The sequence below is a fragment of the Colletotrichum navitas genome (genome assembly GCF_030913465.1).
Source record: "Colletotrichum navitas strain CBS 125086 chromosome Unknown LY79scaffold_28, whole genome shotgun sequence".
Taxonomy (NCBI): Eukaryota; Fungi; Ascomycota; class Sordariomycetes; order Glomerellales; family Glomerellaceae; genus Colletotrichum; species Colletotrichum navitas.
The window spans coordinates 39,277-53,297 of NW_026850574.1; the positions used below are offsets into that span (position 1 = coordinate 39,277).

The 14,021-nt window shown below is 54.2% G+C and overlaps 6 protein-coding genes across 6 annotated transcripts; 2 read left to right on the top strand and 4 right to left on the bottom strand.

Annotated features, from left to right (window-relative positions):
* Window positions 1-180: 180 nt before the first annotated feature.
* On the top strand, window positions 181-3,698 carry LY79DRAFT_669552 (uncharacterized protein; the record flags this gene model as incomplete). Its single annotated transcript, XM_060563658.1, has 5 exons — window positions 181-649; window positions 701-2,416; window positions 2,474-3,087; window positions 3,141-3,399; window positions 3,490-3,698. The coding sequence occupies 5 exons, from the start codon at window positions 181-183 to the stop codon at window positions 3,696-3,698; spliced, it is 3,267 nt and encodes a 1,088-aa protein (XP_060414287.1).
* An 812-nt stretch (window positions 3,699-4,510) lies between these two features.
* Window positions 4,511-5,971, bottom strand: LY79DRAFT_703401 (RTA1 like protein). The gene is made up of 2 exons (XM_060564964.1): window positions 5,324-5,971; window positions 4,511-5,263 (listed from the first exon to the last, which is right to left on the bottom strand). Exons 1-2 carry the CDS (start codon window positions 5,828-5,830, stop codon window positions 4,634-4,636), a joined length of 1,137 nt encoding a protein of 378 aa, XP_060414288.1. The 5' UTR covers window positions 5,831-5,971; the 3' UTR covers window positions 4,511-4,633.
* Window positions 5,972-6,515: 544 nt separating this feature from the next.
* Window positions 6,516-9,176, bottom strand: LY79DRAFT_553253 (Alpha/Beta hydrolase protein). The gene is made up of 5 exons (XM_060557761.1): window positions 8,843-9,176; window positions 8,624-8,703; window positions 8,466-8,561; window positions 8,103-8,398; window positions 6,516-8,050 (listed from the first exon to the last, which is right to left on the bottom strand). The coding sequence occupies exons 1-5, from the start codon at window positions 8,872-8,874 to the stop codon at window positions 6,629-6,631; spliced, it is 1,926 nt and encodes a 641-aa protein (XP_060414289.1). The 5' UTR covers window positions 8,875-9,176; the 3' UTR covers window positions 6,516-6,628.
* Window positions 9,177-9,438: 262 nt separating this feature from the next.
* Window positions 9,439-10,455, top strand: LY79DRAFT_553255 (cytochrome c oxidase assembly protein PET191-domain-containing protein). The gene is made up of 2 exons (XM_060557762.1): window positions 9,439-9,647; window positions 9,710-10,455. Exons 1-2 carry the CDS (start codon window positions 9,623-9,625, stop codon window positions 10,075-10,077), a joined length of 393 nt encoding a protein of 130 aa, XP_060414290.1. The 5' UTR covers window positions 9,439-9,622; the 3' UTR covers window positions 10,078-10,455.
* On the bottom strand, window positions 10,456-12,559 carry LY79DRAFT_553258 (uncharacterized protein). The gene is made up of 4 exons (XM_060557763.1): window positions 12,398-12,559; window positions 11,828-12,301; window positions 11,640-11,704; window positions 10,456-11,578 (listed from the first exon to the last, which is right to left on the bottom strand). Exons 2-4 carry the CDS (start codon window positions 12,291-12,293, stop codon window positions 10,619-10,621), a joined length of 1,491 nt encoding a protein of 496 aa, XP_060414291.1. The 5' UTR covers window positions 12,294-12,301; window positions 12,398-12,559; the 3' UTR covers window positions 10,456-10,618.
* A 500-nt stretch (window positions 12,560-13,059) lies between these two features.
* LY79DRAFT_579572 (uncharacterized protein) lies at window positions 13,060-13,523 on the bottom strand (the record flags this gene model as incomplete). Its single annotated transcript, XM_060560037.1, has 2 exons — window positions 13,060-13,297; window positions 13,327-13,523. The coding sequence occupies 2 exons, from the start codon at window positions 13,521-13,523 to the stop codon at window positions 13,060-13,062; spliced, it is 435 nt and encodes a 144-aa protein (XP_060414292.1).
* Between the last annotated feature and the right edge of the window lie 498 nt (window positions 13,524-14,021).

Sequence of the window (14,021 nt, forward strand, 5' to 3'; positions counted from 1 at the left end):
ATGAACAATTATTATCCATACGGGTACTCACCATACCCGGGGCAGGCACCACCTGCACAGCAGCAACCCTACTTCCCAACCATACCGCCCTTTCCTCCCCCAACGGCAACCTACCCTCCGCACACGAACGCCTTTGATATCCGTCCTCCCGTACCAGACTCGTACGATCAGAACCAAACGATGATCCCAGGTCTCGGCTATGGTCATTCTCAAGGCTTTGGTTGGCCGCAGCCGCAGCAACAGCAACCGACGGTAGCATCTCAAGTTCCTTACCCACAGTCGTGGCAGCCTCCGCGCGAGGGGCCCAACCTCATCCCAGCAGCGCAGTACTACCAGTCGGACGATGCACACAAGCCCCAGGCACCTATGGCCTCGAGGGTACTTCCACCTACTGCGCCCAAGGGGCTTGTAAAGTCAACGAGTGACGATGCCGAGGAGGGCGAGCTAAGCGACGGTGAACTTGACGATGTCTACGAGCCGCAAGACACTGTTCCCGGTACCAGTGCCCAGCAACCTGACAAAGACTCGCGAGCGGCTACGAAGATGGCCGGCCAGAACGGAAGCGATAATACTGGATGCGCAACTGCCACCTGGTACGGCAGTGCGAAAGATGACGGGATCAAGACTCCCGCAGCTTCTGGCATTGATGGTATGTATCCCACGAGAACACTATTTTGGGTCGCGGCTGACAAACAGACAGAACGAGAGCGGTCCGGATCCTACTCCCCTCACCTGTCTCCTCACGAAGTACACTCGCACATTGAAGCGAATAACCAACACAGTAGCTCTCCGCAGACACACGTGTTCCGTGGCCAGGCTTCCCAGTCTTCCCTGGCCGGCGCCGGTCAGCAGTCGGCCAAGAAAGCCATGGAGGATGCTCGGCAAAGAGCCCGGTCGGCCATTCTCAGCTTGTGGCCGCTAGGTATCCGTCAGCAGGACTATGTCGACGAGGGCATCGATAGGACTGTTGTCAAGGACCTCTTGGCCGAGCTGAAACTGGATCCGGGCACCCCAGGCCAGAGCATCATTCCTGGTCTCTCGACTACTACGCAACCACCGGGTCTCTCTCAGTCGTACGGCCAGTCCAGCTCTCAGGCTATCAGTACGCCTGCACCAGCATCAATCTCGAAACCTACGGGTCCGGTGTCGTTCACGGCGGCTAAATCAGCTGGGGAAGAGAGAAAAGATCGAATTGCGCGTCTATTGGCAGCAAAGGGCGCAAAGCCCGCATCGTCGGCGCCTAACAGCAGTACACAGGTTGCGAATACGAGCGAGAAGACAACTGTTCAGCAACAGAAGCTCGATGCCCTTCAAAAGTCCCGTGAAGCTCGAGCTCAGAAGGCCGTAGAACGAAAGGGGTCATTGCAAGCGGCTCAGTCGAAGGAGACATCCCCAGCATCACCGACTCAGAGATCCTTGTCAGCAACCGCTGTTGCCCCGACCGGTCCTTCTGCGAACCAAAATGCCCAGGCTGGTCTCTCGCAGCAACCGGCTCCTCAAATTGCTCCTGCGTCGACTATTCCTGGTCTTTTCATGGCCGCCCCACAACCTGCCTCTGTTACCCAGCGGAAACGACCTGTCGCAGCTGACTTCGTGTTCAGCTTGAATGCCAACAAGCGGCCATTTGGCCACACACAGCCAAGCAAGCCCTTTGTCATCGATGTCAGCGATGCTTCTGACGACGAGGATGTTGAGATGGAGATAGGGTCTCCCACGGACGATCCAGTGAGCATCCAACGCACCGACACGCCGTCTCGAAAGACGGCGTCTTTCCGTGACTTTCCCCCGTTAACAGAAGGTCTTCGCCAGCGCCAGCTCTCTAGCCCAGCTCCGAGCCATGTCGTCACGCCTCAGTCTGGTATCACAGGCACTCAGCCAAAGCAAGCCCATATTGACGTCATGGATAAACAGATAGAGGCCATGAAACGGAAGATTGCTCTAGCTGAAGCTCGCGCCAAGCTGAAGGCTGCAATGAGCAACCAGTCAGGTGTTCCGAAGTCCAACAGACATACACCAGACACCACTCTTGATTCAGAGAGTAGTAAGCCAGGCATGCGGCGAGTTCAGTCTATGGATGCATCCAGTGCATCTGATCATCTCAACGGTCAGACGTCTCCGGCAATGGCCGAACCCAGTAGTTCCATGCGCCTACCCAGGCTGTCCGACAAGCGCGTCAAGGATGACTCGAGCCGAGCCCAAAAGCTCCGCGTGGTCAGCACCAATCTTCCTCTTATGGAGAGTCGTTTGCAGGCGAAGAGGAGCAAGCTTCGCCTTCTTCAATCGCAAATGTCTCGTCTGGAGAGAGAGATTGAGGAGGAGATGGCGGAGAAGCAGAAGTTGACTGAGCAGATGGAACAGCTCGACCAGGACTCCGATGAATCGGGCGAGCCCCAAAATCAGCTCAAGAGCAATTCTGGTTAGTCCTCGGTTCGAGTACATTCACCTTTCGCAAAGATAGCTAATCAACGTCCAGTCGATCCAGTTGTCACTCAGGCAGCGACAGGACTTCAGCCCAAGGCGCAAAGCCCATTGCCTGCCGCCGCAGCAGCCCTTGCGGACCAGAGCACCGATACAACTGCTGCAGCTTCCAAGGCCGCAGCCATCAACCCCTCCCAGGCCCCTTCGACGGAACGTGACAGTAAAGCTTCTACTCCTCTGCGAGAAGATGCGGTCATTGGTAAAGCCGCAACAAGTTCCCCTAAAGACCCACCCTCCACAGAGAACCCAGTGTCTGCTGCTCCCAAGATTCCTGTCAACCACGAGGTCGTAGGTAATAACGCGGAGTCTCAGCCTGCTACAAGTGATGATGCCTCTGATATTGTCATGGGCGAGTCTGATGATTCGAGTTCTTCGGAGCAAGACCGAGAGCCCTCTTCAAATGCCTCCAATCCCCCTGACAACACCACTTCCGCAGTGGCGACAAGGTCTCCATCCTTCAGTCCAGTCGCGGCAGACAGCTCTGTCTCGCTAGTCAATAGTGACACTGACTTGCAGCAACAAAGTTTTAGAGCCTCACCAATCCCTGAGCAGATCTCGCTAGGAGTCAATGAGTCAACTCCTGAGCAGGGAGTTGATGCCGTTAGAGAAGTACACTTCGTTTCACGCCACGAGCACACTTCAACAACTGACTTATTTGATAGGCCCTGCCCGTTACACATAGCACTGCTGAGCCCTCAACCGCCGACCGCTTCACCCCCTACGAGAGTCCGCTCCAGTATTTCCGTGCTTACCGATATCATCCCAAATTTGCTGAAACCGTCCCTGGCGGGCTTCGGTCCCTCACCTACAGCAATAGGATCGACCCGAACCTCCCCATCTGCCCAGATCAGCTGGCCAGCCGCGACTGTCCCAGGGGTGCTGACTGCATTTACCAGCATTTCGAGTCCATGAAGCTGCCGGGTAGGTCGCCTTCACCCCGCACGGACTAATGACCACGTCGCATGTTCTCGAAGCATGTTGAGCGCTGACGGTCGTCCCCCCACGCTCTAGACGACCAAATTCTCCTCCAGCTTGGCGGTACTACACACGAAGGGCCTGAAAGGGCAAAGTTCAATGAGGGGTTGCGGAAGCTGCTCCAAGAGATGAGATCGCAGAACATCAAGGACTTCCCCAGCATTGCACAAGGCATTGTCGACTATCGCAATCGCTTCATCGGCGATCCGTCAAAGATCTTGCCTCTCGGCAACGTCTCGATCTAGATGACGGCAGATATTACTGGACCGGCATGGCTCCTCATATCTCTCAATCATTCGTAATACCCCCTTAAAAGCACCTGATTGAGTACAAAGCTCGTTTCCCTTTCCTTTGGCGTCAGGCAATATTGTTCATTTCCTTCGTCTTTACATACCCCGCATACCCCAAGCTCAGGCTCCAGAGCCAGCCCAAGGGCCTCGGATGGCGTTCGCATGATACCCCCTCCTTGCGTTACTTTGATAAGTGATTCGACCTGATGTAAACATCAGGAATGAGGCATAGGTACAATGGAAAAACGGCAAGTAGGCAACAAAAAAACGGACCTGAGTGGAGATACCACTCTTCAATAGTGAGAGTATATTGAGGGACAACAAAGCTTTGAGGGGCTTGCTGTCGTCTCGAAAGAGCAGTTGGTTAGCCATAACTGGGCCGTACATAAACAGTTTAAATTATGTTTCCAGCTCCTGCACATCTATCTCATGGCCTGGTGACACGGCGTTCAGTATGTCTCGTAGCGATTATACATCTCAATCAACCAGAGAACATATGCATTGTAAGTGTAAGTATGGGTATGGACGATCAGCCTGTTGGACTTTGGCGAAATGGTTTCGTAACGGTTGTAGGAAAGCAAACAGAAGCACGTTCCTTCCGTGCCTTGTATTAACTGTGTACGTCTATGTCCCTGCTCTCTATTTAAGTCTCTCTTGCTGCATCAGGTTGGAAAAGGACCGCCTGGAGCAAACGGCAATTTCGAGAGTGAAAGACAACCAGCTTTCTCTGAGCTGCACCAAGACTCCTATTCAATCGCAATCGGGTTGTTCGTGCCACCAATGTCTCAATATTAATAATTGCACCTCTTATCCACAAGAGCCCCCTCCCCTCCAATTTTTTGCCACAAACGAAACATCCCTCGAGGTCGCCCTCATCGACGCCGGCACCATCAGACTTCTTGGGCGGCGTCCGTTTGGGTGTTGTCCTGGGCGGCGTCCTGGGTGGCGACCTCGTTCTCATCAATAATAAAGTTCACCATCTTGAAGGCCGGCTGCTCCGTGCGCTCCCTCCTGACTATCTCCCTGCGAGGGGGCGGGTTGAGCAGCTCCTTGCTGCAGAAGGCCGGGTGGAAGACGTTGAGGGCCAGCACGGCGGTGGCAATCATGGCGCCCTCGAAGGCGATGAACAGGTCCTGGCGGGCCATCAGGGGTCCGGTCCAGCCACCGCTCAGCTCGACCACGCGGAAGATGCAGCGAGCGAAGATACAGACGGTGGCGAGGCTCAGAGCGACCAGGAAGGCCTTGAAGCGGCGCGAGGCGCGCAGGCACACCATGGCTGGGTGGTTGTCGAGGGTGAGGGAGAGGTTGGGCAGGTGAGCACCGCGGGCGCGGAGGTAGGTGCGCAGGCCGAAGTCGGCGGCAACGACCATGAAGAGGAGCATGGTGAAGACCTGGAAGGCGAGGCCGGCGAGCATGACGTTGTCACCTGTGTGGGTGGACTCATTGCGGTGGTGGGCGACGGAAGCGAGGGCGCCACCAACGGCCTGGAGGACCAGAGAGGTCAGATCGCAGGGGATGAACTAAGGGTTGGTCAGCTGGAGCGTCCCATTTACGTAGGGCTTAGGGCAGGGGGAACTCACAATTCTGGTGTACCATTCGGGCGGGATCCTCGAGTTTTTCGGCTCGAAAGCGGTCACAATCTGGCGGATGCAGAGGTAGATCGCGGCAGCCATGAACGCCGGGGCTGTGGTGAGTGCGCACACCTGTATCATGAAGCCGGACTCTTCCCACTGGTTAGTCCAGCTAATGATCCTCCCGATGTACCCGACGATCTCGGTGAGCACGCCCAGGCCCATGGCGATGTTGAACGCCAGGCCACGGCGGGTGGCGGCGAAGGTGGCCATGAAAGCGATGAGGGCGAGGCCGAAGAGGACCACGAAGAGAGCGTTGGGGACGAGGGCGATGCGGTACATGTAGTACGACGGCACGCCTTCGCAGTAGTTGCTCATGGGCTCCTCGTAGCAGAAGGCTGGCATCCACTCGGCGTACTCCATCTTGAGCTGGTCTATGACCTCCTGCGGAGGGGGGTTCTCGAAGCTGTACCCGTACTGGGTCAGAACGATTTCGAGGTACTTCTTTGCACCCATTATGTTCGCACTTCTTAATGGTCGCTGATTTGGTTATTTGGTTGAATGGCTGAATGGGGTTGTGGTGGTTGTGGTGGTTGGACTCGTGATGTCTGGTCTCTCTGACAAACCTGTCGAGATCTGTGTGCTTTGTAGAATGAGAAAATCAATCCAGTAATGCCGGGAGGGATGGGCCTATTTAAACCCTTCCTACTTTCTAACGGAGATAGGTTGCCTTAGACTTGCGGTCGTACCCAAAAGGATCATCGAGCTTATTTGGACGCATGAAGTGTGGCTTCAACAGCGACGGGGTACTTGTGAACGTAGCTCACGACGACCCACTGAACCATGAGCGACAACATATCAGTCTTTTTCTTGATTATACTGTGAGGATCGTTCTGATAAATATTCTCATGAAGCCATCCATCTGGGTCCTGGTTGGACCATTGGTCACTTTAACCCACTTGGATAGCATGGCAGACAGACCGACCTTGAGGACGCACAACCTACGGGACCACATACTTTGAACAACAACACAAGAAACCCTCTATGTCCTTGGACGTCGTGCCCTCGAAAGTTTTCAGTCTTGGTATGATTGTAGGAAACCCGATTACTGGCACGTTGGATGTTGAAACCTCCGCAGGGGCAGGTGTAAACGAAGAACACAGGGGAGTCACCAAGGTGCTTAGAAGTTGGCAAGCAAGTTCTGGGGTAGAATAATCATTTACGCCACGTCGTTTATTCGTTGACAGCAGATATACTACACGTGTCGTCATGATGTTTAGGTTCAGACAAAATCCTACGCCTACACACTCTCTTTTACGGCGCAACTGTCACACGCTTCTTCTTCTTTCCACTCTTGTTTTCGTCTGCCTTGGCGTTTCCTAGCCCCTTGGCATCGATCGGGCTCTTAGTGATTACACCCCCTAGAGCCTTGCTCGTGCCAAGGCTTATCCCTCTACCCTCGCGCATGCTGTCCAGACTGAGATGGCTTCCTCCACTTCCTCGTCGGACGCCGATACCTTTAAGCTTGGCTGTCGGCGAATCACGCGTATCCAGTGAACTGTCGGGCCTCTCCTCCCCCTCAGCTGCACGGCTACTGGGTCTATCCGGGGATGGCGACGGCGATTCGTCTTCGTTCACAACCTGGGAGTAAGGGGTCCGCATCCTGGTGGTGTGTTGGGGTGATGGAATTGCCGAGGGGCGGTCTCGAGTCTTGTTCTGTGGGGAGGACGTCTCGATACCGTTGCCATTTTGTCCCTCGTCCACAGTGTTTGAGGTATCACTAGCAGACATATCGCTTTCCTTATATGCGTGCCTCGTATAAGCGTTCCCGGAGCCCAGGAGACTTTCCTGTCTCGCGACCTGGTACCGGTCGTACTCCTCTTTGGTATGCAGAGCATCCGTGAAACTGTCGAGGGCATCAAAGACGTGAGGAAAGACTTGGGCATCAACATCGCGGCCCCACAGGAAGTCGAGATGTTCGTAATGAGGGATCTCCGTAGCTACAGTCTGCGGTGGGAGTTCCTTGATCATGACATTGATATCGACCAATGAGTCGCTGCCGCCGTACACAAGGACGATGGGCGTCTTGATGTTTCGCGTGGGATACTTGGCGACCTTGGTGTACTTGCTCGAGGAACTAATCGAGACAGGGGGGTGGACGTCGTCGTCGTACATCTGGAAAGACTTGTTCCGAATGATCTGAAACCAGTGAACCACACTCTTCGTACTGGTGAAAGAGTAGAGATGCGGGTATGCGGCGAGTTTTTGACTGAGAGCCATGTTTTTCGTCTGCCAGTTGAACAAAAAGGAAAGACCCATATCAATGAGCCTAACAAAGATGGGAGGGTAGAGAATGGACTGCCACATGTTGGCTGAGCTGAGAATAGATCGACGACCGAAGAGGAGGAACAAGACCTGAGGCGAGGCCTTGATCAAGGCGTCGACGATTCCATTAGAAAGGCCGGCAGGAGACATGGCCGGTGCCAAAGCGATGAACACATTGACCTGCTGGTTAAGTTTTGGGTGGATTGCAAGGGTTGCGAAGGCCTGCGCAGTCCCTTGTGAGAAGCCAATGTACGACAAACTCTCCTGCTCCGTCGTCCCGAGGATGTAAGCGATGCTGTCTGGGATATCATGAAAAGCGAACTCGTCGATGGAGAAGTTCCAGAATTCAGGCGACTTGGGTGAGTGATGTACCGACTTCTTGGAATACTTGTTGCCACGGTTGTTACCAAGCTTGAATACCCATCAGCGTTGCGTTCAAACGAATGCGAGGTGGAACACTGACCCAAACATCGTAGCCCTGCTCAGCAAGCACAAAAGGAAGGCATCGCTGTTCACTAGTCAAGCAAACCCAGACTTCCGAGTTCATCAGTAGACCATGGTGAAGATACACGACCTTCTTCTTCAAGCTTCCCGGTCCACTGTTGACCTTCTGCCCCTCCTCTCCTTTTTTCCAGGCCAGGCGGTGTAGGCCAAGGAGATATCCATCTTTGGTCTGAAGGACGTGCTCCTCGGCTTCGTAACCATACAGGTGGCAGAGGTCGACAAAGTCGGAGGCGTCTCTCACGGACGTCGAGATTGCTGCACAACACCCCTTGCGGTTAGTCCAGTCGCATCGCGAGGGTCGAACGGCCTCCAGGGCACCAACAATTCTTACGCTGCTCTACGCGCTTGTTCGCCGGGGCAGAGAACCGGTGGAAGAGACGACGGGAAGCTCGATATAAGAGATGGATGAGCGGCGAAGCTGAGAGAAACCGGATTAGCTGGCTAGGACGCCACTTTTGGGGGGAAGGCGCAAGTTCGTACGTAGAGCCAGAGTCAAGACGCGGATGATAGCTTCCAGTCCGACCAGGAGAAACGACCCCACCAAAGCCAAGTATTCAATGCTGCGCAATGCCATCAGTTCCAGGCCACGTCTTATCCGCGAACTACAGCGTATTGGGGGGGTTAGGACGAAGGATGGGGAGGAGGGGAGGAGGGGAGGAGGAAGAAGCTTAAGCTCAGCGGGCATCGAGGGTTTCTTACACGTTTAGTCGACCGATGAAAGGGATAGCCATCGTGGTACGCGATTTGGTTGGAACGAGATTAGTCTAAAAAAGAAAAGCTGTGGCGCAACAGAATGGGTATGTCTAGGAGGGAAAAAGGAGGGGGATTTCAAGCTATCATCACTCGCAAAACCGAGAACAACAAAAGCTTAAGTTCCGAATTCCGGATTGGCGATGGACAAGGGCGATTTGCGTTGGCGCTTGCGCCAAATGTGTCACCGTCACCGTAGCGTTTCTAGAGGTGGACGGAGGTGGAAGAGAGGACGGGAGGGAGCGATGCGTGTGAGGGTGATGTCACATGTGAGATGCAGCAATGATCTGTGAGCAGGAAGCTCCTAAAAAGGTCCAGGTCCAAGGTCACAGCACACTTGGGGGTATCACCTACTCCTGTCCCAATTACTATCCAATCACCGATCTGACAGTTGTGTCAGTGGCAGGGACTCCGTCGCGTGCTCACTCATGGTTGGGCGACGGGGCCTCGACCCTTGATAGATAGGTACCTCCGTGGTAGTGTGGAGTTTCTTGATTGAAGGACTGCAGGGGACATCGACCTTGGCGGCCTTCTGCACCTTGCAGAAACAACCCGCTGCACTGCACGGGAGCGGGTCCTTGAGACACGCCCTTGACCAATCAGAGGCCGCTTGAATTTTTGCCCAGTACTCGTCGCGAACTCGAAGCTCCGACAGCTCCAAAGGTCGGTCGCACCACCATCCGCATCTGTGTCTATCCACCGAGGGAATGCCACAGCACCGTTGCCGCCATGCCTAGCTCTTGCAAAGAACTGCGTATGCCTTCCCTCACCCACAGCCCTGGGCAGTCTTCAGCATCAATGTACTGACCTACCCAGGCGAGGCCCTCGCACAATGCCTCCAGGAATCCGAGTGCGTCATGGTCCAGCGCAACAGCGCCTCCGACTGCCTTCGCTCCCCCCTCGTCGAGACCCTCCCCACAAAGTGCCAGCAGCTCAAGAAGGGCTTCGGCGAGTGCAAGCGCGGCATGGTCGACATGCGCAAGCGCTTCCGCGGCAACATGCCCGTCAACTACAAGACCATGAACGACGCCGAGGCCGGCAAGGGCTACCAGCTGTACGCCGGGCGCCCGGCCTTCGCTGGCGGCAGGGGTGAAACTGACGGCAACGAGCCCGCTCCCAAGGACTGGCGGGATGTTGAGAATGAGCAGTACAGGAGAGAGCAGGAGGCGGCCCAGAAAAAATAAGGAGACTCGGAAGAGAAGAGCAGGAAAAGGGGCAGCCGAGAGAAGGCACGGACACACCACTTGTACAGTCTACGTGTATGATCTGGACAGCGAAGCATCGGGAGGCGTCATGGAGTTTTACAAGAACTTGGTCTAATCACCGGATGTATGGGTCAACCCCACGGTGCATCTTTTGGGTTCTCACAAGACATCCCGACTCAACGATAAGGTGTAGCATACAATCGCATTGCTTGCGAATTCCGAGATCCTCGTGTGGAAACTCAACTTCGAGCCAGTTGGGTTGGGCATTAGTAATGCCCGGCCTGGTCTGGTTACACGAAAACATAGAGTTCGCTCGGTTCTCGCCGGTGAAATAATAACTGCACGCTTGTCCGGGAAGAGTTACGAGCTCATCAGCCTCACAAGTGTTATTGGTAAGCTCTGATCGAATACTCAAAGTTCATGCTACAGGTACAGTTGCTCTAGGGGACAGAGCAAGCTCATGCATGCGAGCCGCGATATCTCCCATCCCGCCAACCTCCGTGTGATCGTCGTCGGACTTCTAGTCCTCGTCGTCGTCGTCGTCGTCGTCGTCATCGTCGACGAATCCCTGGTTGTCAGATGGCACGTAGTAAGGGCCCCGAGGATCGGCCCAAAGCTCGTCTGCGTCCAGTCCGAGTCTTTCTGCAATCATATCTGTGGCTTCGCGCTTCGCCTGGAGGACTCGGGCAGCCAGGGCCTCGTCATCGTCTTGGTCCTTCTGAGGAGCATAAAGGTCAACGTTGGCGGCTCCAGACAATCGGTGCAGTCTGAAGGCAAGCCACTGAATAGATACAAGCTCCCAGTTGGGGATTTTGCTGCGGTCTTCTGACCAGATAGTGAGAATGTGGCCGGTCTCTAGGGGAGTGGCATGTGCGTTGTCACGCACATTGTCATGATGCCACTCCCCCCACATCTGGCGTGGATCCGCATCCACCGTAGGAGGGCTGTCATCCAGCCCTCCTAACTTAGTCTTCTGAAGCCAATGGAATCTAAGCTCGATTCCGTGCATCAGCTTCATCTCGTCGACAGACTTGGTCTGTTTGCCTGCCGCTCTCTTGTGCGGCGGCTGATCTTCGGCTGCCCCCGCACCTCTTTTCACGGCAGACGGCCCACTTCCAGGTTTCTCCTGAGCATCCGGCTTCTGGACGATCTTATAATCTTGTAGGATGCGAATAGGCTCGAGGCCAAATACCCCATCGTCCCACAACTTGTGAAGCTGATTACTCAGAGTAATCATGTTTGCCGGTGAGTCAAGGAGGTCGAAATCACCAGGCGTAGTCCTTTCGCCTGCGGAGGTCGTTTGGTTCAGGATTTCCAGCATTTTTCTGGAGAAATCAAGGCCCAGAATGGCTATGAGAGGCACGATGACGTTTCGCTGTATTTGTTTGCGTCGCGAAAGCGACCAAAATGGGCACACGTGACATTCCTCTACAATTGCCGAGTGCGTCAGAACACACCGGAAACCGTCTCGTTTTAGGGCCTTTAGGTATGGTATGTTAGTAATAGGAATTGGAAATGTCAGAATTGCAGAAACTACGTACCGCGTTTCTCTGTGCTTCACTGCGCACCCAAATCTGCTCCTTTTCTGATGTAGGTGTCTTACTCACTGCAAGCTGTTAGTCGTTAAACACGGGATGAGAATGGGGATGAGAATGGGGATGAGAATGGGGATGAGAATGGCGATGAGAATGGCGATGAGAATGGGGATGAGTGATATCGGGAGACTTACTCCACCATATCAGTCCGCTCACGTTGCAGCAAGCCATCAGGAAAGCTTGGAGCGTACTCTGCTTGGCGTCGGCATGACCAGTGTGCAAAAGATCGCGGAATTTGATAAGTTGGCCCCATTCCATGGTCAACATTACCGCCCAGCACTTCGCAGATGCGAGTGTCTCTTTGAAAATATCGATAGAGATCACATCTTCAAGATCTTTATCGTGTTGGATAAGGTGGTGAATCTTCCTCATCACCTCGCGCCGACGCCCCAGGGTTGCGTTTTCTTTTATGTCGTCTAGGTAATCGACACGGCCGGCCATGTCTCGAGGCACACGAGCCTTGAAGTTGCTCTCGTACATCTCGACATCGCGGTTCGTTACTCGAGTAAGTGGGTCTGTATCCTCCAACTTCTCTCGCAGACTGTTGCAGAGTCTGTCGATTTTTTCCTTGCTGACGAGCAGCGGCAAGTTTGCGTTCATTGTGATTCCTGAGAGAGTGGGCGCGTTAGAGATGGTACGATTAAAGTCGAGGTAAATGATGAGATGAGAGTGAGGATGGCGAGATGGATGAATAGGGTGCTTACAGGAAGACCAGCCAACCCCAACCAGGTCGACAACAGGTAGGATTGAACACCGCCAAAGAGACGATCGCGCAAACACAGTAGACTAAAATTACCGAAGCTCGATAGAGAAGAGGAAGAAAAAGAGAGAAAGTCGATTGAGTAGATATCTTATAGGTAGGTGGTTAAACCAAGCTACCTGCCCAGGTAGTTAGACCAAGCTAGGTACCTGCCCAAGTCGGTAGGTGGATCCACAAGGTACGTACCGCCACCCACCTACCTCACCTCGACACGTACATCTACAGACACCTAGGCACCTACAAAGCTTCTGCCCTATGGCTTGACAATGTTCTAGACAGCCATGTTACGCAGAGAGCTTTCCTGAACTTAAGCTTCTACCTTGTCAGCTAGAGGAAATAGAGCTGTGACTCAGAGCATAAGGTTTCGGCAACCTTGGTTTTACCAAGGCCATCTACTACAAAGACAGTTGGAACGTGGGGGGTTAACTACCTACATCGTCACCCGCGACAAGAACTTTATCCTAAATTGGGATTGAGTGCGGGGACTGATCTGTGGCTGCTATAACTAGAGCCGAAGCTGAGCAAAGGTGAGCAGAGGGTGAGCAAACATGAACTCGGTGGCTCAGTCGCCCACTTCCGGCGTGGCTGGAGCACAAGCGGTCGAGTTCAGCAGGGGGCGCAGCCGTAGAGGGCAACAGGCGAGTACGGGGTTGGGTCGGCTGTCAATGACGCAGGCAGTTCGAGCAACTCGGCGTGCGTCTCGTTTCTGCAGAGGGCGTAGGGTCTCGTCAGACGTCGTAAGGTCAATAGGAGATATGGCTGTTTTGGCGCGGCAGGCACAATGTCCTCGTCGTCGGACATCATGTTCGCCAGGCGGAGACCAAGTTCGTTATAGAGGCCACAGCTACAGCACAGGCCCGGCCAACCACATACCGCATGTCAGGGTAACGCTTTGCCAGTTGGCGGTAGGTTTCTTCGCTAGCCACGTCCGGATACCAAATGCAATATGGCGTGTCATCGTCGGTTGTTATTTCTGGGATGGCATTACTCATAATAAGCTGGGCGTTGCGGGCACGGGCAAAGGCTCTGTTGTGCGATTCTGAGCAGAGCCTATGGACATGTTCTGACATTGTAAAAGCGTGATAGTGCCGGATACCGCGTATCACGCACGCTGCGACCCAGTGGCCGAGGTCAGTCGGCAGCCGGTGGCCACGGAGTGCGTCCCGATGGTCGTCGCCCGGCGGCGGCCGTGTCGTGAGCGCAGTGTACATCCCCTCAAATTAAAACACTTGTCTCAGTCGGAGGCACTAATAACATGCATTAAAGATGAAGAGGAGGAAACCGGTCCAGTCAAGGACACGGCGGATGGACAAGTCTCTTTTAGTGTCAGCACATGTGTTGGAGCCACTGGAGAGAGTCATATTATCCACGATGACTCAGTGGAGCCAGAATGCTTTTAACCCCTTTAGACCAGGGTTCCAAAGTCCTAATCAACAGAGATAGTCACCTGTTGACCCTAGTAAGCATAGGGGTAGGGGCTCACGCCTAACTGTTGGTGATAGCCGGTTTCCGGCCACCGAGCCACCGCAGTGAGGCAAGAACGAGAAGCGGCAAGTTCTTCCAAAAAT

Bases quoted from the DNA above. Each gene is read 5' to 3' on its own strand.
- LY79DRAFT_553258 (XM_060557763.1), bottom strand. From the start codon at position 12,293: ATGAACGCAAACTTGCCGCTGCTCGTCAGCAAGGAAAAAATCGACAGA. The intron at 11,705-11,827 runs GTAAGTCTCCCG...AACAGCTTGCAG, and splicing joins GAGCGGACTGATATGGTGGA to TGAGTAAGACACCTACATCA. The intron at 11,579-11,639 runs GTACGTAGTTTC...CCATACCTAAAG, and splicing joins GTGAAGCACAGAGAAACGCG to GCCCTAAAACGAGACGGTTT.
- LY79DRAFT_553255 (XM_060557762.1), top strand. From the start codon at position 9,623: ATGCCTAGCTCTTGCAAAGAACTGC. The intron at 9,648-9,709 runs GTATGCCTTCCC...TGACCTACCCAG, and splicing joins TAGCTCTTGCAAAGAACTGC to GCGAGGCCCTCGCACAATGC.
- LY79DRAFT_553253 (XM_060557761.1), bottom strand. From the start codon at position 8,874: ATGGCTATCCCTTTCATCGGTCGACTAAACGT. The intron at 8,704-8,842 runs GTAAGAAACCCT...GGCATTGCGCAG, and splicing joins TTCATCGGTCGACTAAACGT to CATTGAATACTTGGCTTTGG. The intron at 8,399-8,465 runs GTTGGTGCCCTG...GGTGTTGTGCAG, and splicing joins CGTAGAGCAGCGTAAGAATT to CAATCTCGACGTCCGTGAGA.
- LY79DRAFT_703401 (XM_060564964.1), bottom strand. From the start codon at position 5,830: ATGGGTGCAAAGAAGTACCTCGAAATCGTTCTGACCCAGTACGGGTAC. The intron at 5,264-5,323 runs GTGAGTTCCCCC...ACCAACCCTTAG, and splicing joins CCGAATGGTACACCAGAATT to TTCATCCCCTGCGATCTGAC.